The sequence below is a fragment of the Solea senegalensis genome, linkage group LG18, assembly GCF_019176455.1.
Source record: "Solea senegalensis isolate Sse05_10M linkage group LG18, IFAPA_SoseM_1, whole genome shotgun sequence".
NCBI lineage: Eukaryota > Metazoa > Chordata > Actinopteri > Pleuronectiformes > Soleidae > Solea > Solea senegalensis.
In genome coordinates, this window is record NC_058041.1 from 13,845,332 (window position 1) to 13,872,074 (window position 26,743).

General features: G+C 39.8%; 1 protein-coding gene across 1 annotated transcript; it reads right to left on the bottom strand.

Moving 5' to 3' along the window:
• Positions 1 to 102: 102 nt before the first annotated feature.
• On the bottom strand, positions 103 to 25,818 carry LOC122759007 (integrin beta-3-like). The gene is made up of 15 exons (XM_044013454.1): positions 25,704 to 25,818; positions 23,626 to 23,711; positions 23,003 to 23,207; positions 22,244 to 22,496; positions 17,438 to 17,600; positions 17,115 to 17,276; positions 16,870 to 16,965; positions 14,790 to 14,879; positions 14,033 to 14,167; positions 11,954 to 12,398; positions 6,612 to 6,834; positions 6,429 to 6,529; positions 5,379 to 5,498; positions 2,149 to 2,315; positions 103 to 1,271 (listed from the first exon to the last, which is right to left on the bottom strand). The coding sequence occupies exons 1-15, from the start codon at positions 25,765 to 25,767 to the stop codon at positions 1,203 to 1,205; spliced, it is 2,379 nt and encodes a 792-aa protein (XP_043869389.1). The 5' UTR covers positions 25,768 to 25,818; the 3' UTR covers positions 103 to 1,202.
• Positions 25,819 to 26,743: the final 925 nt, after the last annotated feature.

Below are 26,743 nucleotides of genomic sequence, written 5' to 3' on the forward strand. Positions count from 1 at the left end.
TTTAAAGAATCCTTCTTCATCATTAAAGTAAATGGAGACTGAAACTGATGTAATTGTTTTATTATTACATTGTACAGCACAATAATAACACATTTTCCAAGTGTTTGTACAGTGTGAGTGCAGTTTATTTATTTATTCATTCATTTATTGTCTGCATTTGCAAAAATCCTGCTGTATATAGTTGATCCTGTTCATCTAACAGCGTGAGCACAAACATTGCTACTTGCAGGTTTAGTCCAGGAGATGGAAGCAGAGCACAGTCCAGGAAAGCAGCATGCTTGCTGTTAATCCTTGTGTAATTCTTGGTCAACACAGTAGTTTTCAACTATTGAGACCTTTAAGAACAGAGTCACATCTGCTCACAATATGAAAACAAACAAAAAAACCTCTAGATAGTAATCATATGTGATCGACTTAAGGTGGCAAATTAAGTCCTAATGTTTTAAAATTGCCTCTCAATCACCTTTTGTGGATGCAAAGCCACAATTCAGACTGGGCGAAACATGATATAACTATGAGGAGAAGAGGAGGAGCAGAAATTAACTGTTTATTCCAAAGTATAACTGGCCGAATCAATATGATTAGAAAAAATGGCTTTGATTTAAGCATTATGATCTGCCCTTTAGTTTTTCACCATTCCCAAACAATTGTTCGCTCACATCAAATTTTTTAAATTTCCCACTTGAGCCATGGTGGTATCTGATCCTCAGCAGAGTTTGGGGTTAATTGGGCAAGGAATCATTAGTAAATTCACAGATTTTATGTGAAAAGTGAAAGTATTAACCTCCGCTGCAGAGTGATTGGAGGAAGATATTGTACATATGCACAAGAAACAATAAATATCTTACATAATTTAGTTGTCTATTGGCCAAATTGCAAAATACAATGTACAGCACATGGCTGGAGAAAATGGAAAGGTGAACATCTTGGTGAGTTTAACCTTTACTCTGGCCTGCACATCACAACAGTTCTCAGTCAAAACAAATTAACACAAAACAATATCTTACTCATCAGTGTAGCAAGAGTGGATGTTCATAACAGTTCCCTGATAAAAAAGCGTCCTCAGAATCATTTCTACATATTTACAAACACAAATAATTATTAATTATTGTCTTGTGACAGTAGAGGCCTGCACATGATTTGGTGCCTTCCCACAAAAGTCTATTATTTCATCAATCCCTCTTCATCCTTGTTCAGTAGCATCAGTCTTTTCCTCTGTATGTGATGTTTGTGAAGGTAGAGGTGGCTCCTTTGTACAGCGGATTGTGTCCCTGTTTGTATGATACACAGAGGAAACAGAGGTTAGCCACTTATCAAGAGTCTTTGCTAAGAATATGATTGCTGCTTTATCTCGCCATTAGATAGCATTCTGGGAACTGACGTTTGCAAAGCACTTCCATCAGTGTTTTTAGCTAGCGGTGATATGAGAGCTGCTGGTTTATTGCTGCCTCGTTTGGTAAGTTTGTGCCACAAAATATCACATGTGAACTTATTGATGGAGGCAACAGTGGCTCAACAACTCATGTGTGCTATGATGTAAAGTTGCTGATTTCCTATATGGACTTTGGTGCTGGTTCGCCGCTCACGTTTTGACAGGTAAAAAATCTGGTCAGGTCAGGTCTTCTTGCCACACCAACCATGTGGCTCACATCATGCAACCACACCACAACAAAAACAACTATCTCAAAGGTTATTAAACTACAAAGCCACTTTAAACGTCCCTATGGAAATGAGCAATTAAATAACAATCGGCATTAAAAAATGAATGGATATTGCATCCTTCTCTGAGATCTTACTGTAGTGACTGAGTGCTTTGTGGTTTCACTGCTTAGGTTGCTCACAGACTATCCTAAAACTACTGTGATTCTTTGTGGTTTCAGGCCTATGGGATTTGGGTGTGTTTTTGATGCCACACAGATGCCTATTACCAGTAAAGGCTAATTTACGCTAGCTTGTTAAAAACCCAGCCCTTCCGTTAGATGCCTTTTGTTCTGCTGGGAGTAACAGCATGCCACAAAAATAATAAAAACAACAGAAAATGAGAGCTAGAGACTGTGTGTGGCCGTGTGCACGTGTGCCCACAGGACCTTGATTTCAGTGTCAATACTGAGCAAACACCACATGCCACCTCAGACTAAATCCACTGACCGTGTCCCATTTGGCACGAGCACGTTCTTCCTCAAATCTGGCGAACTCTCGTCTGTCATGGATGGTGACCAGCAGTTTCCAGATAAGCAGAGCTGCCAGGCCGAGGAACAAGATGGCTCCAGCCACTGACAGAAGCACCACCAAAATGTCTGGACCCTTGGGGCAGTCTGCGTAGAAGTAGGAAGTGATAATGGCATGAGTAACATACACAGAGGAAAGAAGATGAGATGTGATTCTTCCGAGCATGAATTACAACCTGTGAAGTGATGCAGGAGAGGAAGAGATGAAGAGCAAAACTTGAAATTACCAAAGAGCAGCGAAGAGGAGAAGCTGACCTTTCCTTAAAATCCTATACGAAGACAGCGTCTGAGAGACCATTACAAGTTTGTCGTCACCTTTAAATTAAATTTAAAATTTTTATTTTACTGCATATTTTACAGTAGGGATATCATTATTGAAGATGGAGCCAAATTTTCCTTAGATTTTCTCAAACTTTTTAAAGCAAAGTTGCTTGAAACATGAACAACATGGGTGAGGTAATGAACAAAAGCAAGTATCTAAACATAGGAAATTATAGAAATATTTTTTAAGCTTTTATCTCACTTTTTCTTAAATGTTCCATACATTTCCACAGCAAAATTCTAGAGAGGAATATAACTTAAAAAAAAGAAACACCCATCCCTTACTGAATAAACCTGAGGGGAGGAATCAGTCTACATTTTATCATATCATATGTCTGCAGTGTTTCCGAGGTTGGAGGTTTTAGAAGGTTCATTTATCTTTCAAGTCTAATTGCATTTTGATGAACTTTTTCCAAACAGATCTTTTATAAATAGCACAAATGAGGAATAAAATATCTAGCAGGCAACGTCTCATCAAGGTTCTGTTTGATGAGCGAGTTTTATCAATCTCAGGGAAGTTAACATATACATCTTTTAGATGGAAAGGATGCTCAAGCGTTTGCAACTGCCTATATGCTGCAAAGCATATTTTTTTTGAATGAAAATCAAAATAATAACGTAAAAATTACCGTTGCCTCTGATATCGTGAATCATATCGCAATCGCAATTCCTGTCAATATAATCGCAATTAGATATTTATTCAAAATCGTTCAGCCCTAATCTACTGCATGAACACTGTAAATGTTTTTATTTAAACGTTTGAGTATTACTTCCACACCTCACACAGTAAGTTGCGTTACAGCAGTAAAAAAGATGAGTGACAGATGCGGGAAGTCTCTGTGTCTCACACAGTGTTTGATAACATAACTTTTACCCTGTGTTGCTTTGTTATCTACAGAAATTAAAACTCATCTCCAAGACTCCAAAACCATGTGACCATCACTCTGGTCTATAAAGCTGCTTATAAAGATAAATCTGCTTGGCCAGTTTTCCCTCGGACGGTCTATTGTGTGCACAGCATGCAAGCCGTTACAAAAATGGTAACAGCAACAACAACCACGCAGGTGGAGATGACATCATTTCTGATGTGTGGGACCTGCTGTGTACATAAGTACCTGAAAGGGATAGAAAATGACAAAGAAGTGACTTTTCTATAATATTACTTAAGTAAAAGCATTATGACAATGACTGTACTTAAGTATCAAAAGTCATTTTCTGATATAAAATGTACTTAAGTTTTAGAAGTAAAAGTATTAAAAAAAGTGAGGAGTTAGGATTGAGCCATATTGGCTCATGTTGTCTTTCAACTGGAAGGATGTGGGTTCAATTCCTGCCTCTGCTCGTCTATATGTGTCCTTGAGCAAGACACTTAACTCCAAATGTGTGAATGGGTGAATACTGTAGTTTAAAGCAGTTCATCAAGACTAGAAACGCTCTATATACATACAGACCATAATACCAACTCTACTTCTTCTTCTGATTTTATTTGGTAGTAACGAGTAACAAAGAGAGTTAGAGGAAGTGCAGTAAAAGTTAAAGTTTCTAGAAATACAAGTAAAGTACAGATACGTGAATTGTGTACAGTAAGTACCGTAACAAAGTATTTGTACCTTGTTACATTACAACACTGCATACAAATATAGAGTTTAGTAATTTGAGGCAAAAATACTTAAGTAAATGAATGAATAAATAAAGATCAATAATATAAATTGTACTTCAGAGATCCTGACCATATAGTAGTTTTTCATTCAACATCTTACGATGCAAGATTTTTGATTATTTCAGATGAGAGACATTGTTTTTAATGTTGTTTTCTGTGCTCTCCTCGTTGGTTCGAGGCAGTTGTGCTTGCATGTACATACTGTGTGAAAAGTAGCATTGGGTAACCTATAGAAGGAACCATGGTAAACTTTTATGGCCGACATCAAAGCTGCTCTTCTTCCTCTCTCCTCCTTCCGCCTTTCTTTCGTTTCCTGCTTTGCAGCCGACCCTTTTGATCCTTATAACGGCTTCCATTATCGCCCGTACACAGATCAGTCAGGTCAGACATTATGAAAAATAATGCTTAGCTGACTTTGACGCGTGTCCATTTTCTTCCCTTATATTACAGTCTCCCTTTCCCCTTTCTTTTGCTTACTGAGTTTCCCCTCTCTGCCTCTTCTTGTGAGGATATGTGGAGTCAGCGTGTTCCTGGAGGAGGTTGGCAGCAGTTTACGACCCTCCTTGACACGGCGGGGTGCACCGTGTTCAAGGCAAATTATTTTGGTGTACCTCTCTGCAACCCACGAGTGTCTAAATTAAACACACACTTTAATTAAAGGCAGATTCAGGGACAGGCTTTCTCTGCGGGCACTGATGGTCATTAAAGGCTGTTTTACTGCTCCACACGCTTGCTATCTGGCCACTAACAAGCAGATGACAACTTGTACGTGGGCGTAGAAAACACACAAGGTGAGGATGCTTAGTGTAACTGGTGATGTATGAGTAGTGGTAGAATTGTTTTCCTTGCTTAATGACTCCCATAATTTCATCCATATATATATTAGTAGCCAAATTCAAAGAGGCATTATTAGCTCTTTTTTTTAAAATAGCCACAAACTGTTGCTACTCAGTGCTGCATCCTTTGCATTTATGCTGTTTAATTCTGGGCAGGTGGTGGTTTTATAGAATTTATTTTCACTACGATAAGCAAAACAGTAAAACTGTGCACCGTAAAAAAACGAAACAATGTGCTGAAAGTTGCTTTAACATTCTAAGAAAGTGTTTGTCATTTAATGCTGATTTAAGCAGGTGTAATTGTTTACTTGTTTGTCCATGAAAACCTCTTACCTGGCTCTTTGATGACAAACAAGATGGACTTTCCACTGGAGTCTTCATAGTACTGGAAACGCTCCACGCAGTCGTCCTCGTCTTTGTAAGTGCAGTTCACGGCATTTGTATCATGAAGCACTGCAGGGAATTAAAAATAATAATAATAATTTAAAAAAGCATATACTTGTTTTGCAATTCATAAAAATTAATAAATAAATTCAGATATATCTTTTTTTATTTTAAAAGCACAATAACACTGGCTTTATAAATAAACATTATTTGCATAACAATTGTTTTTTTTTACATTTCTTTAGGCAGCATAAACCTGTTCAGACTTGTTTTAAAAATGTTTTTTAAAGCAATCTAAAAAATGTATAACAAAATTCAAACATATTTTCATTCATACATAATTCAGATAATACCAGTAATGATAGCAGTCTTATTAAAGAGTTCAAAGCAGTAAATGGTGGCTTTATGAAGAGCTAATCTACATCTCTGCAGATGTAGAGGCTTTACAGGTCCAGTGTGTAAGAATTAGTGACATCATAACATAGTGAGTCATAACATTGCGACTAACTGACGACTCATTCGCTCACCAAACCCTTTCCTAAACAAACAGGAAACAGGGAAAAAAAACGCCTCTGCATGTCATAAAAGATGTTGTCATCATCAAGCACATCGATTTGTCCATCAACTGATGTGGTTCCCATGGATACTGAATTTTTAAAGTTTAATTTGTTTGGTTTGTAAAACTTTATTCATGTAAGATAGTGAGCCTGTTAAAATATGAAATCATTACTCCTCCTATATCTAAAGTTGCATTTAATTTCAATTGAATTGAGCAATAAACACACTGTTGATCAAGACAGCTTTTACCTGCCACAAAATGTTACCACACTACTTAATACTTATACTTATTGCATTTTTATTAGTAAGCGGTGATGATCAAACTATACATTTACCATAACTAAGACCATTAGCTGCTATCTTTTCTTATCAGAAAGAGGAACGGAATGTCAAAGTGTTGTTTGGATGGTTGCAGCTTGGTTCCACTGAGCATCATCTCACCTATTTCATCCACAAGCACAATCTCATCCTTGCAGATTCGAGAGCAGGTGTTGTCGTCAAACAGCTTGCCCCTCTTGAAGTGTTTACACTCCACACACTCCCTTCAAGAAGAAAAAACACAGAGTACCTGTCTCTAAAAATGTAAAGTATAAAAGTAAGTATAACAACTGTTCGCAGCCTCACTTCTTCATGGTGCAGGCGTCGGGGCAGGTGGGGCACTTGTCACACGTGACCCCGTACGCACCGGGCTGGGTGCACTCACAGGCCCCGCATACGCACTGGCCCCTCCCACTGCACAGCAGACCCAGGGTGGACATGCAGGTGTCAGTGCGTCTGGAGCAGTTACAGTTCTCCCCTTGCCAGTCGGGCGCACACTGACAAAAACCACAGTTACAGACACCGTGACCTGTGAGGGAAGAAGGGAGAGAGAGAAAGCAAAATGAAACATATTAAAATTACAACCTTAACCCCAATATTTATGCTTATAAGTTTGTTTAAGACACTATAAGATGGCTGCAAATCGAGTCCTCACAAAAGAAAGTGGTTAATATCGGTCCAACTATCAGAACCTTACACGGACTTCCTCTTTGGCAGTGAAATTAATTCATAATCACTGTCGATTTATAAAGCACTTTCAGGCCCATCCTGTGAATCAGAAGATTATTTGATGCATGTGTTTTTGGAAACATGTATGCATGTTAAATACTTCATAAATAGGGCAAATAAATGTAGTTCATGCAGGACAAGGTAGTCATACGTCCATTTAAACAACTCTCCTCCCTCACTTTATTCTTGCTACACCAATGCTGCGTTGCATTGCTGCCATTGGCAAAGCTTTGCCGCAGCAGATCATTTGCCTCCATTTTGCCCTTTCCCCTGTTACACAAACTGTCTCCATGTCCTCCTTAACAACATCTTGTGTGGTCTTCCTCTTTTCCTCCTGCACAGCAGTTCCATCGTCAACATCCTGTGTTCACTATAATCCCAATCCCATCTCAACCGTGACTCTCTGACGTTTTCTCCAAACTGTCCAACGTCACCTCTCCCTGGAATATGATCATTTATAAACCTGTCCATCCTGGTCACTCCCAACATGAACCTCAACATCTTCAGTTCTGCCACCTCCAGCTCCACCTCCAGTGCCACTGTCTCCAAGCCACACATCATAGCAGGCATGGGTACATCATGGACAGGTTACCAAGCTCTCAAAGGACCAACAAACACGGGGACAAACAAGGATTCACACTCACATTCACACCTACAGCCAATTTAAAGTCTCCAATTAACCCGACCACAAATGATATGTCTTTAGAAAACACACTCCACAAAGAAACGCCCTGGTCAAACCAGGATTCAAACCCAGAAACGTCTCGCAACGAAGCACCAGCGTTAACCACCTCACCACTGTGCTGCCCTGTTTGACAGTTCTACTGCAACACTGTTTACTGGTACAACTCCAGTTGACACTGATGTAAGAGTTGTAGAAAACAAAACATGAATCAAACCGAGGAAGACACCACTTCTTTTTTTTTTTTTAGAGGTGAACACGATTATAATTTTAGTTGTTTGTTTTTATGGCTTCATCATTCAACATTCTCCGAAACTCTGACATGTGGGAGATCTTTGGGATTTTTTTTTTTTTTTATATAGAGTCCTGTAGGATTTGACACAGTTGGGGTGGTCAGCTCGTCGGCAGACTGCTGAGAGGTTATGATGACATTTACCACAAGCCATTGTTGTCACACTGTACTGTACTTTCCTGCAATGACGTGCTTCAACTTTAATCGATTCCAGCTCCCTCTCTATCTGGAGGTAATTGCTGAATTCAAGCCAAACTCGAGTTACCCGGTGCCATGTTTTCATCAAACACAGAGTGTCTACATCCACACACATGTTAGAAATATATTTTTTCCAGTGGCTTGGTAAAGCCTTGATGTTTGACCGCTAACACTGGAAAGCAGAAGTTTCCCCGCAACTGTTACGAGACCTTACAACCCATTGTGCCTGTGGTGTCTGGAGGGCTTTTATTTTTGGACTGCATGATTCAGTGTGTGTGTGTGTGTGTGTTTGTGTGTGAGAGAAAATGTGCGCAGATTGGTTTGTTGTTATTCCACATAATGTGTGTGTGTGTGTGCCAATCAGAGAGTGACACTGCGGGAAATCATTGTGGCCTGAAGATGCCAAAGTAATGCCCAGATAAACAATAGGGCAGGAAGCTGCTTGGAACAATCTGACTGCATCGGGGGATGATGAATGAACAAACTGTCATTACCACTCAGCCACAGGATCACTGGCTTTTAATTAGGCAATTCTGCGGAGGCGAAGAATGAATCAGGTATTTCAGGACGGCAGACCATGTTCTACATACAGAACATTTCAGTAGTCTCAAACCAGACCCTCTTCTGCCCAAACATGGGTTTATTTTTAGACTTATTACACGCCGGCCAATGAGTAAGCAGAAAGGTATTTTCATGTTAATCTATGGCCTTTTGGGAATAGAGCAAAAACATTTCTTTGTGAGAGCAGCAATGTGTGTGTGTGTGTGTGTGTGTGTGTGTGTGTGGGGAGGGACATATATCTAACAACGCGGTGAAGCATGAGGCAAAGAATGCAGGCAGTGGCGGCAAAACCGTGCCATTAAGCAATTAACAATGGTCAAGTAAACACCCTCAGTCGGATTAATTGTCCATGTGTTGTTTACAAAATGAAGAACACTTGTGATAGAGTAAGGAGGAAGAAACACGAGGAGCCGAGCAATCACCAAACACAAACTCATTTGTGCTGTTCAAAAAGTCTCAGCTGTGGTGGAGACGCATTTGGAGACAGCTACAATCTGACGCTTGGATTGGCTGACACAGAATGAGCTTCTATACCCACCAACACAAATAAACAAGGAAGAAACCTGAAACAGGTGTTTGATCACTCTATGTTATATGCCAATAATATATAATATAATAATAATCAATACAAGGCATAATTGTTAAAAATGTATTAATATATTGAAATAATCATCCTTACATGAAGGGAATGAAGTCAACCATCATCGTTTCAAATCTATAACACTGTACACATTGAATATCTTTTACCTTTTACTATAAATGTTTCAAGTGTAAACCCAAGTTAAAGGCAAAAACAATTCTTACCACTAACCTGAACCTGTGCCTCAGAAATAACATTCTGACACATTAGGATTAAGCTTTGGTCCCCATGATAACTATTTACACTCATTGCTTGAGGACATACTCTAATCTTAACCCTAACCAGTGCTGATCAAAGCATAAATGTCAGCCCGCTAATCCACTCGCGGATGAGTTTTAAATATGGCAGCTAATCTTCCATTAAGGGCATGCGATCGGCTGTTACTAAGTGTGAAATATTCAAAGTTACAGCCTGTGGAGAATCACTGATGCCTCCCTGACCAGCCACATGCCCTGATCTCATTTCCAGCATCTGCGACAACTCAAGCCAACCCAGCCAATCAGAGACCAGGACCGAGTCAAGGCAGCTGAAACACAAACAGGAAATAACTCAAACAGCAGGTTTATCAGAGAAAATGAAGCAATAGAACTTCTAAAAATGTGACAGAGATCACAGAGGCAATAAACTCTCGGCGGTGGACTTGTAGACATGAAACAGAGCCAAATTAAGCCTGGTTTTGTGCATCATTCCCCCACTTCACACATGTGTTATTGTGACCATATGTGTTTTCTCATGACAGCGGTTCCTCCAGCTGAAAGATCGTGCAGTGTGTGGACACCGGCTGATGGTCACTCATGTCGCGGGAACTCACAACAACGGCTTTCGACTCCATGACAACACATTGTGTTGTGTGGGATGTACAATCATCTTGCAACTCTGAACACTGCGCAGTAGTTTTACACTGACCCTTAATTGTAAATGTCTTATATCATTTATGGGGACCGTAAAGTGTATATAAATATGGACATAGTCATGAAGCCCAGCAAGTAGGACAAAAGTGGCAGTTAGCCTCCAGGGGGCGACTCTACAGGTTGCAAAAGGAAATCTGTTTAATAAAAAGTCTGTAGAAAAATGAGCCATTTTCTTACTTGAGGGTACTCGTAGACATAATCCATTCCCTTGCCCCTTAACCTAAACGTAACAATCCTAATTAAATGTCTAACCCTAACACTTAACCTTACCCTAACCTTAAAACCAAGTATTAACCCATAAACAGCTCATTTAAGACGAAGATATAGATACAGTATGTAAGTATAACTTTGTCTTAAATGGTCTGTTTAATGGTCCATACAAGTACATGCACATTGTGTGTGTGTATGTGTGTGTGTACATGTCTTGGGCACAGGGGAGTGTTGTTATTCTATGTAATTCTTCCCAGATGTGGTAGGTGGCAAGTCAGTGTGGTGAAGGGGAATGACAACCTCAGCAGCAAAGTAAGAACAACGTTAAGGGAACTGTTTACTATTTAGGAAATGTCTTTTTCTTGTAGAGAGTTAGATAAGAACAAAAAAACGATGTTTTGCAGTGCACTGGATAAGATAAGTTTGTTTGGTTTAGCATTAGGACAGGTGTGGATATATTTCATTTTTATATAAAACTGATGGTTGAAAACTGAAATGTATGAGCGTTGTATTCATCTCCTTATATATTAAGTCATTGTTGATAAATAATAAAGAAAAAAACACCCAACTAACAGAGTACAGCACAAATACTTAAACAAATGACGTCATGATGTTTGAGAAACTGTGACCTGTGACCATGTTCAGATCTGAGTGTCCTGAGTGATCAGATCAAGATCGGGTACAAATACACCCAAACGCATCATATGATCAAATCATTCAGACTACAGTGGATGTTTGCTTCTAACTTGGTTGAAATAAATGTGATCAATCCAGCTGTGACTGATTAACATTCTGTTGATTGACAGGTTGCAACTTTTGTAATAAAACAAAAGCTGCCTCAGCCCAGTGACTCTTAGTAGAGGAGTTAGTGGGTTTGATCACGAAAATAACTAAAATAAAAAAAATAAAAAATAAATAAAATAAAAACTGCTCATTTGCACAATGCACATTTTCTCTCCGTGACATACGGTATGCCATTGCACTCCTTTATGCCATTCCTTTATTATTGCGCTATTTTTTTCCCACTGCTGCACATTTTACATTTTATGTTTACATTATATTTTATGTTTATAATATTTGTTTGTATTGCTGCTATGTTGAAACACTTTCCCCTCGGGGATGAATAAAATATTTCTATTCTATTCTATTCAATTCTATTTTAATCTAACTGGGATTGGGATAAATCGATAATTAGAGACACGGAGGCTCACTCTCACTGAAAACATCCACAAGGAATCCAGATTTTAGCCACTTTACAAACAGCTCAACTAACAAAAGTATGGCATTTCAGTAAGAGTGAGCCTCTGTGTCTCAGCACATGGGGAGTGTACAGCGAAATGAGCACTGACTTGGTGTCAGTATCTGGAAAGTCACATTTACCCTGAACTATCCCTTTAAATTGCAAAAGCAAACCAATGACCTTACCTGAGCAGAGTTCCCCCTTGAAGCGCAGGCAGTTGAAGTCGTCACACTCGCACAACTTGCCCCACACCTTCCCAAAGTCGCTGCTGTGGCACACGCACTGACCGCACACACAGTCTCCGCGACCACTGCAGACGGCTGAGTGAGGCCCTCCAGCACCAGCAGGTCCACTGCAGCGGTCCTGCTCCGTGGGACTGTAGTCGCCCTCGGCACACTCACAGTGTGGGCCCAGGCGGCCCGGGTGGCACAGGCATATGCCGCACTCAAAGGTGCCGTTTCCGTGGTAACACTTGTCGCTGTTGGGCTGGGCTTTGGCCTGGCACTTGCAGTCACACTCGAAGGTGACGGTAATGGAGAGGGAGTCCTTGAAGCCCACAGGCTTAATGATGAAGGTTTTCTTCTTCTGTTTGGGGCAACCACGCGCTCTGGCCTCCACGCTGAACGACACCTGGGGGAATTTGAGGTGGAAAGTTATCAACTTTATATCAGCTTTAACCCTTTAACACCTAAGCCTGGAAATGTGGACTTTTTTTGCTTATTTTAACCATAAAAGGGCCAGAAAATGTGCTGTGAGTAAGTGCTTTTGCCCATTTTTCCAGAAAAACTTTCAATATCTTGCATTTATGTACAATTGTTATTTACCGCATGTTAAAATAGTGTATTAACAATTTAAAATAAAGGAAAAAACAAAAAGTTTTATTAGAAAGAAAAAAAAAACCTTAACATTTTAAATTTGAACAGTAAAACACATATTTAAAATAACATTTGTTTGAGTTTTTGTCTCAATGTCCAAATACAGGCCAAAAAATGTCCAGGACGTTTTTTGAACTCTCTCCTCTACATTACATGTCATGTCATTTTCTCCTCTAGTGACAAAGATGCTGACTCGCCAGCTTTTCAGAAACTGATAGCCCTAACTGTCATTAAACAAATCACTTTCAGTGTGCAGCATGGAAAGAGATCGAACCATCCGCTATACTCAGATACACACAGAGAGCGCTGTGTGATACGCTTAATCATCATTATGTGCACAACGGCTTGAATGTCACAGACATTTGTTGCTATTTAAAAGTTACGTACTACAGCCTTAAAGCATTTTAGTGGTTCACTCAACAGCTGTTCCAATTTCCAACATTATCTAATCACTCTTGGCAGACACGGCACAAAGATATGACATAGCGAAGGCCCCTCCATATGTATTTAGTCAAAGTAATTGTTCATTCAACATTGCATCCAAATCTGGTCAGTGTCCAAAAAGTGGGCAGTTACTACATGTGATGAAATGGCCATATATGGAAGAAATAAGTGGAGCTGCAGCAGAGAGCAGCAAGAAGTGTGCGGAGGCCAAAAATGTCACCTGGAGTGAGGAGAGAATGAGGAAAAGAGCCAAGGAAGCTGTGATAGAGGAAAAATGCAAAAGAGGGACGGACCAAAGAAACAGTACAGCAAGTTGCTTTACATGGAGTTGGCAGGAGAAATTCTCAAAGAGGATGCTGATCTGTTTCTTTCCATCATCTGAAGACAAGAGGAAAATCCTATTGTACAATCATGTTGATAACAGCAAGGAGGGAAATGGAAAGAGACCAAAACATGATGCAAAATAGTAAGAGGAAGTAACATGTTATTATTAGAATCAAGACATGATTATAGACACCAGGTCTTTCGTATTTTTAGATAGACATGGTAGTGAAGAAGGAGACATGTGGCCAGTTCATCATGTTTTCACGTAGAATAAACGGTAAATACAGCTTCTCGTGCTCAATGTGATGCCATTATTGAACCCATATACTTCTGCAAGCCAGCTTTAAGCTTTTGTCTTTAATGTACATGTTTGCTTTGTCTTGTTTAGTCTTCTCACGATGCTGCACAAATCAAATATGACAAAGAAACTACACAAACAACTCGATTTTTTAATACATTTTTTCATATAATGATAAAATAATTCGTATTGAGAGATATGGTTTCCTGCAAAGGTTGTGTCCTTTCCTCCAATAAATTCAAACTGCCAAAATGCACTGATTCTGCGCGGAAAAACGACTAACGGGGGCAAATTTAAAGGTTCTTAAGTCAAACAGAACTGACCGTGTCTCCTATTTTCAGCCCAGAGCAGGACCTGAGACCCGGGATGAGCTCTCCGTTCAGACAGGTGGCGTTAAAGGACAGGGACAGCTCCTCTGGGACGTCCTGGAGCTCCAGCTCCACTTTGGAACGGATTTTCTAGCAACCACCAACAAAGGAAAATTGAAAAAAAAGAAAAGAAAAAAAAAGCCCACAAGAAAATATACACACAAAAGGATAATTATATAGACCAGCGTCACGAGCCAAAATCTCATTAAACTGCACATTCGTTTGAAACAATTCCTTCACTTTCTGTTACAGACCAACACTAAATTGCAAAAATAGCTCATTAGAATATATAAATTATAATAATTATAAATAAATATCGTAATTACGAAAACAATTTCCCTTTTCCCACAGTGATTAGAGAACTTCCTCCTCTCATTACATGCAGGCCTGCTTGTACTCGGCGTACAGTATATTTGGCACTTCCTGACACGCGTGCAGGTTTGCACACCTGTAAAAACAACACAGTTACAAGCAGGAACGGCCGTTCAGCTCATTCAGCTCTTCAACGCATAATAATAAACATGAGACCTGAGCTGCAGCCAGGAGTCGCCTACATTTGGTCAAGCTTTGCTCTGACTGGACCGTGTGAATGACTCACACGGGGTGTGTGTGTGTGTCAACACACACATGTCATCTCCTCAAATACTGTCTAGCCGTATGTGTGTGTGTGTGTGTGTGTGTGTGTGTGTGTGTGTGTGTGTCTGACACTTACAGTGTACGCCTTCAGTATGAGATGAATTACGTTGCCCGAGTCATTGGAGAGCGTTCCTACTGTGGTGCCAGGAATCAACTCACTGTAGTTCTACAAGGCAGAGTATGTTTTATTTAGTATAGAACATATGAAGCACTGAGGCAGTTAAAACGACAGACAACACAACAGAAACAGTTAAGATGATAAAACGACAGAGCAATTAATACCAATTTGGAGTGGAATTAAAAGAGTTAGGAGTTAAGAGTCACTCTTTCTTAAAAGCAGTGGCGTACAAACAAAGTTTTATGACCTGAATTGCGAGATTCTAAACCCAGAGGCTGACTTTAGTGTGTTCCACGCTTGAGGGGCGTGACGCCACAACCCAAAAGAATGTGAACTCCCATATGTTTTCTCTAGCTTCTGTTTTTCTCTAAACAGGAACATAATTCATAAAATGGACATCATGTTCTATTGAAGAAGACCTGAAACTAGTGATTGAGACCATTAACTCCTTTATTAAATGTTTTTCTCGTAGACTTCCATTCAAATTGATTTTTTTTTGCAACCAGTGGGGTCGCCCCCTTGTGGCTGTTCAATATATTCTTATTTCCTGGTTGGCTTCTGGAGGAAATCAAAAGACTACATTCATTTTTTTTTTAAAATATATGGTCTGTAGGATTTGTTGTGACTCTGGGAACAGAGAGTGAAACAACACCTGCTGAACTGAGAGATCTGTTGTGTTTGTAAAAGCTGAAGGAGGTCAGAAATATATTTGGTTTCTAGGGTAGTGCAGTTGTTGCGACCCATTTTCCCAGTCCCACAGCAATCTGTATCGGCTGCAGCTGGCTTATAGTTATTTTAGAGAAACCAGCAGAAATTCAGCCAACCAAAATTAAAAACATGCACACGTTTTTCAAGGTCATCCCTGGACATGAGGTCTTCAATATTTGCATTATAGTCTTGATGTGGTTGTTAAAATTCCGGTTTAAATCCATCAACACACCGAGATTTCAAGTACCAAAAGCTGACAGAAAAAACTATGGTTTCAGTTTTATTATGGTTTAATTTAATCCATCAGTTATGAATTAGTTTGATGCCCTTGACTGAAGACTTTATGGAGTTGTAATTATCTGGCGATCATGTAGATAGATGTGTGTAGACATCAGAGAGACAGACTTGGAGACAAGAAAGCTCTTTTAAACCTTTAAAGGGGCAGCTAAGTGAGGTTGTATGAGGTCAGTCAGTGCCGACTGTGCCGCGTACACCTCTTCTGTGGAAAGAACCAGCCTGACCAATGACCACACTTTACCCCAGACATATTACACAATCTTGCTATTTAAAGATTTTATAAAAAAGTCCCACTTTTGACTCCATCACCTGGTTAAACGGGACAATTCAAAGATGTCACACTGGTTAGTTTCTGTACTTTGAAACGATTTACTTTGATGAACAATATGATCTTAAACTCATCACATGAATCCAGCAAATAAACCAAACTATTTCATACTAGTGTATGTGTATACACACATTTTTACACGTTAGGAATTCACACTGAGATTAAATTCTCTTTTACAAGTGAGACGAAACCAAGACATGGTCAATTTGGACAACCACATTAACAACAGCAATAACATCAGAAAACAATCAGAGCTAATAGTGCAGTTGAAGGCATTCATTTATCAATGAATTAAAGCAACTGCAGCTTGCACTGACCCCTCCCTTTAGATAGATTTAGAATCATTTGAAGGGAGGAGGAGTTGAATGTTTGAATTTGGACTGGAAATTGTTCCAGGATCAGGGACCGCACTTGAAAAAGATTTGATTTTTGCCCGTCTCTGTTCTGTCAACAGAGTGGTTGTCATGGTAACAGTATAGTCATGTATGAACAGCATACATGATTGATTGATTTTTGATTTGCATTCTTCCAGAGCAGGATCCAAAAAGTACAGTTTTAAAACCAGTGAGGTTTGGAGGACGTTTGCGAAAGGGCTACAAGGCGTCCAAGACTGGGATTTGCCTTTGGAAAACTTTATTGATGCATTTCTACTTTCCAGGTTGCTAAACATTTGTGAAGTGAAGTGTGAACTGCAGAGCTTCTGACCTGGTACAGCGGAACCACGGGATTGGTGACAGCAAAGATGAGGTTGATGTTGTTCTCCGACATCTTCTCTGTGATCAGAGCGAGAGATGGGTAATCCTGTGGGGCCAGACGGGTCAGCGCGGTCAGCACATGCACACATAAACACTGAAATGTTCCTATTCGTACTTCCATAGACCTGAACATTCAAAGCAAGGCCTTCCACTCTCTCTACGCTTCTCTCGCAAACACTTACAGTGTACACTAACCATGGTGGTAGACATGCTGTAAATATTGTCAGGGCTGAGGTGGCACTTCCCGTCGTTGGGCTGCACGATCCCAGCCAGACGGCCATCCAGAGCCATGTGAGTCTTTGCGTCCGAGGTGAAGATCAGGAGATGGGAGGCACCGGGACGCCAGCCGATCTGCTCCTGAAAAACCACATCAGAAAAATAAGAATCATGTTGTCCTAAGCTCTAAAGCAGTATTTTACAATCTAGTCCCTGAAATGTTCATATGTATATATGTATGTGTGACAGATGAGAAACACAGTTACGTGTGTGTGTGTGTGTGTGTGTGTGTGTGTCTTCACCTTGCACACTGCAGCCTGGATGATGGCATCAAAGCCTCCCTCTGGGGCGTCTCGGTTCCTGGAGACCATCTGCTTCTTCACCTCCTCTGTGAAGCGACTCACTTCTTCCGTCAGAGACAGAACGTGTTTATAACCAAACTGGGGCAGACAGGTGGTGTTGATGCTGCCAATCAAACACACAGACCATTTTATTCATTCAGGTCCTTCATGAATTGGAACAAACACAGAATGATTTGATAGAAAGGGGTTTTATTACAGGGAGGTTTGCACAGTGTTTTATAGTGAAATAAAGTAGGTGACATGAGCGTTCTTTATCTTAACGCGTTACAATGGTTAGTGCTTCCTGTTATGACAACTTTGGGACTTGGCCACAGTTGAATAATATTTCCAAAATGAAAGAAATAACCTGGGAGAAAAAGCAACGGTTACAGTGGCAGCTTCGATCAAATTCTCTAAATGTGGTGGCTCTAAAAATGGTTCTTTAGTGCTTACCTCGATCTCCTTTTAAGGTCCAGTGTGTAGGATTTAGGTGAAGGTATTTCTATTTGGCACAGATGGAGTATAAAATAAAGTGTACCATGATATGTTGTTTTCATTACCTAAGAATGAGCTCATATTTACGCCAGAAGTCAGCCTTTTATACCGATACCATGTATACCACGTTTTTACAGTAGCCCACAACCGACAAACTACAACATCTTTTGGCTTTTAATGATAACTGAAGGCAACCAATGATTCTCCTACATGCGTGGAAGGGAAAGATGAGACTAGGGATATTAAGCTTCATCGTGCAGCTGGACCGTCTTTCAGCATAAGACCGGAAACAAATCCATCCCACAATTCCTTGCAGTAGCATAATTTGTAATCCTGTGTCAACACCTTCCTCCATAATTACATATTAACCACAGCACTGAGTTTGTCTTCATCTAAGACCTTGATATTTCTCCTTCATATCTTTCCTTGGCCCCTCAACATTTTCCATCAAGGCCACAGTGGATAGGAAATTACAGTTTTTAACTCAGTCTAGTATTTGCTGGAAGGATGGAGTTGGGCCAAACCTTAAGAATTACAGTAGGCCATATTTTGTGGGTGTCACTGCTCCATAATTCCGTTGTAGCCTTTCAGAGTAATGTAAAGCAAGTTATCAGAGTAAGAGAACAGCACGTATGCACATCAGTGCACTTCAGAGAGAGAGAGAGAGAGAGAGAGAAAGTGCTCCTATTGGCTGTTCCATGAACAACGACTCTTCATATTAGTCCTTTGGTGCAATGTTGGCTATTTCAGATCTGGCAGCAACTTAACTTTGTAAACCACTCACTTTCCCACACCAAAGCCCAAAATAAAATCAGCATTTAAGTTTTGAAGTTTAAGTCAATTAAAAAGAAAGAGTTCAAAAATGTCTCTTGGAGGCAGCAATGAATAAAACACTTCTGTCTGCAGTGATGTAAAGTCACAGATTTTTTGAGCTATTTACGAAGCTATATTAACTAGTTTACTGTCACAAAAGTCTGTCTAATGGTGACATAAAGTGTCAATTTCTATTCTAAACACATTTAGCATAAAAAGTAAGTCAATTTGTGTTTGGTTGATTATTTTTTGTAGCAACAATGCTTCTTGGCAATGCATCTCATACCTTTGGAAACCCTGTTTATTTCCATTCCACATGTGTATGGGAAATGCATTTGTGAGTAGAGTAGCAGAGGTGAGTTTGAAGGCCCATGTGTCCATTGAAAAACTTCCCAAATCTTCTCTGCCAATGCCAGACAACTTATTCTGCTATTAACTCTTGTTTGTTGTCGTTTATTGTTCGGGATGATTGGAGTCTGAAGACGTACTGGCAATTTAACTATTGATTCATTTAAGCTGTTTTAATCACAGTTATCTTCGTCATTATTTGCAAAATTTTTTAAGTTTTTGTGCATCATAAATATGTTTTTATTGTGAATAATTTTATGTCAAAACAAGCACTTTTACTTTGCAATTCTGTCTAATATCATAATGAATGTCTTATATTGCCCACCCACTATTAAATAGTGTTTTTTTTCCACTTTTTTTCCTCTATGTCGGCCCCCACTTGACCAGGCGAGATGCTCATTGGCCCCCAGGTCATTTGAGTTTGGTTCTTCCACATGCAACCAGTGTTTGTTAAATGAATAACTTGTTAAATTGTCCAATCCAATAAACGACACCAAACACTTAATAGCAGTATAGAGAAGATTTGGCAAGTTTTTCATGGACCCACATACTCAATGTGGGACTGTATGTATATGCTATTCCTGGCACACAGGGGGCACTCTTAGCACAGAAAGTGCTGATCACAGTGTGTGTCAGTACTCCACACAACCACATCCGAATTATCCCATTAACATGCAGCTATTTTGTAATCTAGAGAAAGAGAAAAGTCGGGAAATCATAAAAGATTCTATGATACACCATCTGGGGAACCTCTCCTTGTATTGTTCACTAGTAGACCACAATGATCTACGTGTCTTATCTTTTATCCAGACATCCCTGGAGGCTGATATGGGCAGACACTGTGTAAGCAGGAGAGAAAATCACCCCAAAAGAGACACAAACATTAAATCCACCACTGAGCAGCCACCAGTTTGCATTGGGATGCTGATTCTCGCCCAGAGTGAGATTACCTGTGGTAGATACAGAGCTGACCAAGCACCAGGGGAGCCACTGTAAGCCTTTAACAAGTGCTGTGACACTGAGCCTGCTTCCATTTTTACTGAGCAATACAGTGTTTAAAGGTGTCCTCACTTAAATGACATCATGTGCATAATGGGGCTAATTTTCGCACACAGACATAAACAGCAACTGAAAACAACGCCAGTGCACACATATTTGGAACGCAACGCGCTGCTAAAAATGCAAGAATACAACCCGGTAAAAATAAATTCCATTACAAAGACGTCTGATTAAGCGTTAACAAGAAGGAGACAGGTTAAAGAGGCTAATTATTGTAATTGTGAATTAAGAGTTTTAGACATTTTCAGAAATAAGCTCATTTACATTTTGAGTTATCCATTATCCTTTTACTATATGTTGTTTATCCGTTGAGCAGCCAATCCCTTCCACTGCCAACATCCCTGGAAGTTGGGACAGTTGGGAAGCCAGCAGAAATCTTGCTGAAAAGTCATATTTCTGCTGTTGTTTACAATGGCAGGGCCTGTTATCTTGTTTCTATGCTTGTTTCAAGGCTTATTTTGTTGCATTTCAACCCTAAGAGGAACATTTGTTGAAATCCCACAGGGGAAAATAAAAAACAAAATGAAAGCAAAACTTAATTGAATAATGTCTTCGTTATTTGCAGTTTGTTTTCAAGTAGGAAGGAAATCGATTAAAACTGCAAATCGAGTTTGGTGTCAGAAAATCTGAGATTATTTTTTTGGTGAGCCATATTCGCCAACTCAAGGAAAAGCCTAACCAGGGACAGGGGTTGTGAATTAGCCTTGGTTATAAATTGTATATGCAAGACATCTGTTTCATACTACTTTGATATGATGTCATGTTTTCTGCATTGTGCCTGACAAAAAAAAAAGAATATAATTGGACAAGAGGCAGGGTTCAGCCTGGGCTGTCTATCACAACCTTTCACACTCACATTCACACTGTACACTCAGTTCAGAGTCAGCAGTCAACCACAAACTGACACACACACAAAACATGCAAACTCAACACATTAAAGACCGTGTTGAGCTGGAGCTGGAATTCAAACTGAGAACCTTTTGACAGTGAGGCACCGCCACACAACTGTGACTCCACACAACTGTGCCTCCACATTTTGATCCAATCAAACGCAAATGAATTCCCTTTACACTAGAACATATAATTAGCAACTGCAATTGATATTTAAGGGCTAGCTCAGGCATTTTGAAGTGTGGCTGTATGAGACACAGACACATTAGACGCTTTTCCATCGCGAGCCACATCACAACCCCTTCCACCGTATTTCAGTTCAGTGACAGTCAGTCTGTGCTCCGATCATGCAGGAAGTTACTGACGATTCAGTTCACTGAAAACAACTGCTTTACAAGTCACTAGTTTGTGTGTGTGTCGCGTATAACACAACGTCACGGCAGTTTAATACAACCATGCTATGATGACTCCGCCCACATTGAGAAGGTTCTATAGTAATGGAAAACCAACCAAACTGTGTAGAGTAGAGCCGTGCCATGTCGTGCCGGGACTGCGCCGTGGAAAAGCACCGACAGTCAGTGCTGACCTCACTGTGTATGCTCCCAGCATGCCGCAGACGCGGGGAATCAGCCTGAGACACGAAGGCTCGCTCTCAGTGAAAGCATGACAGCCAGCAGGGACACAGGGTTTGTGTCACTTTCTTAACCGCTAACCTCTCGCTACACACAAAAGTTGATCGTTGATCCACCTCTGCCTCTGTCACTTCTATTGCCTCCATATGTTCAGCTGTTATATCCGTGACCTCAATGTTTGAAATCCTTCATTTGGATTTAAATAAGCAACATAAACTTGCCAAACATGGCAGCAGTAGACCAGAATCCCCTCTGTCCCCACAAGCTAAAAACAGCTGATTTTCTAAATGGGTATGAAGGAGTGAGCAGCGTACAAACGGCTGTTTCCAGCCATAAAATGCTGTCTTATATGAAGTTTAAGTGAATAATATATACTTAAGGCATCATATACTTTAGCAGGTATACATTTTATGACCAACTATCCCTTTAAAATATTTGTCAGGTCAGTTTTCCAGTGTAATGCTCAAGAGGCTGTATCACACACGACTAACTCAACTACGTGAGAGGACAGCTTGTATTTTTCTTTCACCTGTAGCAGGGGTTCTTCACGGCCTCTTTGGGAGAGATGTACATGTAAGGAGAGAGCGGCTTGTCCACAAAGGCCCCGAAGCCCATGCGCAGGTTGCTGGTGGTGCGGTTCATGGCCTCGGCCAGGCCTTTGCCCAGCGTCCTCAGGCGGAAGAGGTCGTCGTTCATGGAGTAGGAGAGGTCCATGAGGTAGTAGAGATCCACGGGGTAGTCCTCCACCTGACGCACCTTCACTGTGAAGCGCTTAGCGTCGTCTGGGAAACGTGAGGGAGAAACATTATTTAATATTAACTTAGTGTAGGATTTCCAATGTTGGCAAACACTTTGTTTTATCAGACCACGAGACCTTTTAAGACCTTTTTTTAATACCATTTAGAATAAAATGTAATGCCAAATTAATTGCATGGCCAATATTCAATCACCTTTAAGTAATATATCAAATATTTACCTTCTTAAAATGCATATATTGATCATTTTTAGAAATTCCCTTTCCTTTACTATTTTCTGTAACATTTAGCTTTTCTGTTCTACATTTTTCAGGATTACAGAGTCAGGATTTCGGTATGCTAGCTGGCCATTATAGACTCAGGCTTCACACAAGTTAATTATGTATTTTACGATCACATTAAAAACCCTCAATCATGTCAATTTTGGACAATTTAAGCTTTTTTTTTCCCCCAAGCTACCACTAATTATCTAGTTTGATTGTTAAGGAAACAACATGAACAATTATTGGAGGAAAAAACACTTTGGCTCTAACCTGGCCTGAGGGTGATGTGGAGTTTCTGGGGCTTGATCTGAGTGACATCTTGTGTGGCTCCCGCCGCCTTGTTGCTGAGCGGCCGGTCTTCGAGCACCTGCATCCTGCTGGTTGGAGACTCCATCGCTGAAGGTGCACAGCCTGCTGCCACCAGGTTACTCTTCAGGTCACAGCGGGAAGATCTGGCAACTCCCTGGCCAAAGTCCTGACAGGAAAACAAACACCAAAACAAACTCCTGTAATAAAAACATTTATTAAACCAACACCCTCGGGTATTGAAACTAAAACTTCTAAACACAACAAACCAAAGCACTTATGTGTAAATCATCCTGCAAATTGCTCTTGAGTAGAGGGTTGAGGGTTTTTTAACAGACTGAGCCCTGACATGATGATGATGATGATGATGGTGATGTTTAGGAGCATTGAAAAGCTGTATTGTACAAACTAAGATGTATTACACAACATTCATTAAAGTTTGAACAAGAAAATATGACTGCATGAATTGGTTCGACTGTTAATCTGTCACATTGTCAGGAAAAGGCAGCAAAAAAACCATCTGCATTCATTCGTCTCCCGCTGATGACGTGGCCGATGAAGAGATCAGTGCCACTCTGAAAACTCACCTCCTGGAAGCACCATGCACAGCTGGGGTGCACGGCCAGACACTCTTTACAAGTGCTGGCTCCTCTGGAGGTGCAGACATTTGAGGCTGGAACCAAGAGAGAAAAAAAAGAAGAAATACATTTATCAGATGTAAAGTGATTCTTTTATTTTTAGAAGATTTACCCCAGCTGAGTCATATAGGTTTCTAATCCAAATTCTGGATTTTTGTATGACATCATGTGGCCTCAGAATTCTGGTTTAGTGAGAAAATGAAATGCACTTCATTGCATTTTTGGTACAAGGAGAGATAAGAGTTGTTAGACAGTTTACATGGTAACGGGTTTTTATACATGGCCACTCAAAGCTGCTTTACACTTTCTATTCACTCACACATTCACACAGCACATCATTCTATCACACATTCATACCCATTTACAGCCATCAGGAGATACATGGGGTTAAGTGTCTTGCCCAAGGGCATATAGGCATGTAGACTAGTGGAGACGGCAATCAAACTCACAGCCTACCACTTGAAAGACAACTCGTTCCACCACTGATCCACCCTTGCCCCAAAAAGTTATGATTTTTAAGGTTTTGTCACACTTGGCTGTCAAACAGTTGCACCTTAACATGTTTTTTTTTCGCGATAGAACATCTGGCATGGAGATCAACCTGAATAGAGGTGAACAACAAGAAGTGATGAAGGTTGTGGTGGTCGTATTAACAAGAATTTAAAACACGGCATGAGCTCACAAGACTTAAGACATAAAAAGACTTTTACTTTCCGACAAATAATCATCTCTCAAACTTATCATCAGAACATATGGAGGAGATTCTCTGGAGAACCTGACTGCATATCATGTTGTAATGACCACGTGTGAAGGAGGTTCGTAGAAGATGGTAGAAGACACCACATTACAGACGGTTTAACTTCCCTGGACTGGCTCCCATCATGTTTTAGAATAGAATTTTTAAAGCTCTCCAGGGTCTCGCTCTCTCCACACGCCACAGTAAAAATTTGAGTCACTTATGAAGTCATGCATAGCTGAAAATCCTCAGGGAAAGGTGTTTTTATCTGCTCCTGAGGCGAGACTGAAAACCAGAGGTGACAACGTTTTTTTTTTTATATTCAGAACTCCAAACTGAATGAGCTCATTCACTCTTCTTCTACCACTTTATCCTCCACATGAGGGATGCGGGGGGCGCTGGTGCCAATCACAGCTGACATAGGGTGAAAGGCAGGGTCACACACACACACACACACACACACAGGGAGAACATGCTAACTCCATGCAGAAAGGAAGTGAGGAAATCAGATCAGCAGATTCAGTGACTTCTGTTAAAACCCTCCTTAAAACAAACATTACCAGACAGCCTTTCCTGATTGTACTTGATTTTTTGATGTCTTGCTGCAAGTATTTATTAAATTTGGTTGTTTTAACTGGTTTACATTTTTCCTTTTTCTGATTTTATTGTCTTGTAAGTTATATACTTTTGTACAACACTCTTTCTTATGAAGTTGTGGTTTTTATCTATGAGGCTCAGACACTTTGTAACACAGAGTTAGAAAAGTGCTTTATAAATATTATCATTGTTATTATTGTTATCATTAGTAGTAGTAGTAGTAGTAGCGGTAGTAACAGAAGTAGTAGTCATAGTAGTAGTTGTAGTAGTAGTAGTTGCAGTTGTAATGCTCTAACTTGGCCAGCTATACAACATGAAAAGTATGCATTAATGTACTAGCTGTGTAATTTATCAATCACATGCTATGTTTACCTTTAAGTACCTTTAGCTTGTTCTACTCTTGTACTTTTTTTCTTGTAATCATTTCAGTATATGATTATCTGAATGCATGACTATGTGTATATGATACACTGAACAATTTGTACAAAATAAACACAATTTGTACATTTCCTCACGTCCTAAATGTCAACTCTCACTGCCAAATATCAGCAGGAAAAACAAAAACACTGGCAAACAGAGAACAACCATTTACAAGTATCCAGGGAATTGAAAACCTCCAGACCACCAAAAATGCATCATGTGAAATGCAAAAACATAAGAAACACAAAACAAAAAAGCACAAAGTGTAACTTACCACAAATGTGTGTTATTCCAGTAAATATGAGAACACACACCCATAACAGGCGGAGAGCACCCATCCTGGTGCAGGCTCTGTTAGGGAAGAGCTGCCAGAGAAGAGCTCTGCTGCGAGAACAAGCTGGAGAGAAGAAGAGGAGGAGGAAGAAGAAAAAAAAAAACAACAAAAAAACCTCTGCACTGCTTTGGACACAACTCCAAATAGAGTCAAATGTCTTGTAACCACCCCCTACTCCACACACTGCACATCCACAGCAACAACTCTCATTATTATACTATTAAATAGAGTGGGCGGAACAGTGCAGCATCTACAGCCTACAGAGGTCTGAGTTTGGAGCTTTTATTTTGGTGACTCACCATGTGACATTATTGTATCAGCTCCTACAAATCTGCAATTAAGGTTTGTTCTAATAAATACTGTAAAGAATATGAATAATTGTATAGTCATATCATATCATAAATTGAACATTTGAAGTGTAAAATGAGTAAAAAATAATTTATCTTTAAAAAGAATTTCTCCACACAATAAAAATGTTTTTTTTAATAATCTGTATTTTAGCAACTCAGTTACAGTACTTAAAGGATTACTATGCAAATTAATATACTGTAATAATGAGCAGAAATCTAATTTATAATGTCAGCTTTACTTTGGTATATACTGCCCACCAATGGAGGCAACTTGTAATGACAGGTGTAACCACTTCACCCTGGTTATTTTTTGTCTTTCTTTCTTTTGTTGCTACTACAAAATAACCAGAAAACTGCTTTAGTTAACACACCTCACATTCAAACACACAGCTCTTATTGAAGTATTATTATAATATATTATTATATTGTTTGTTTAAAACACACTGGTGGAACAATGCATCATCTAAAGCCCGAGATCAGGATATGACATTATTGTGCATACTGGTATGTTATTAGAAAGAATGGTATGCATGTGTCAGTTTATTTAAGGCATAATTTAAAATGCATAAATTATATGATAAATATTTCAACATTTATGAGTCTTTTTTCATCTTGCAAAAGGCAGTGAAT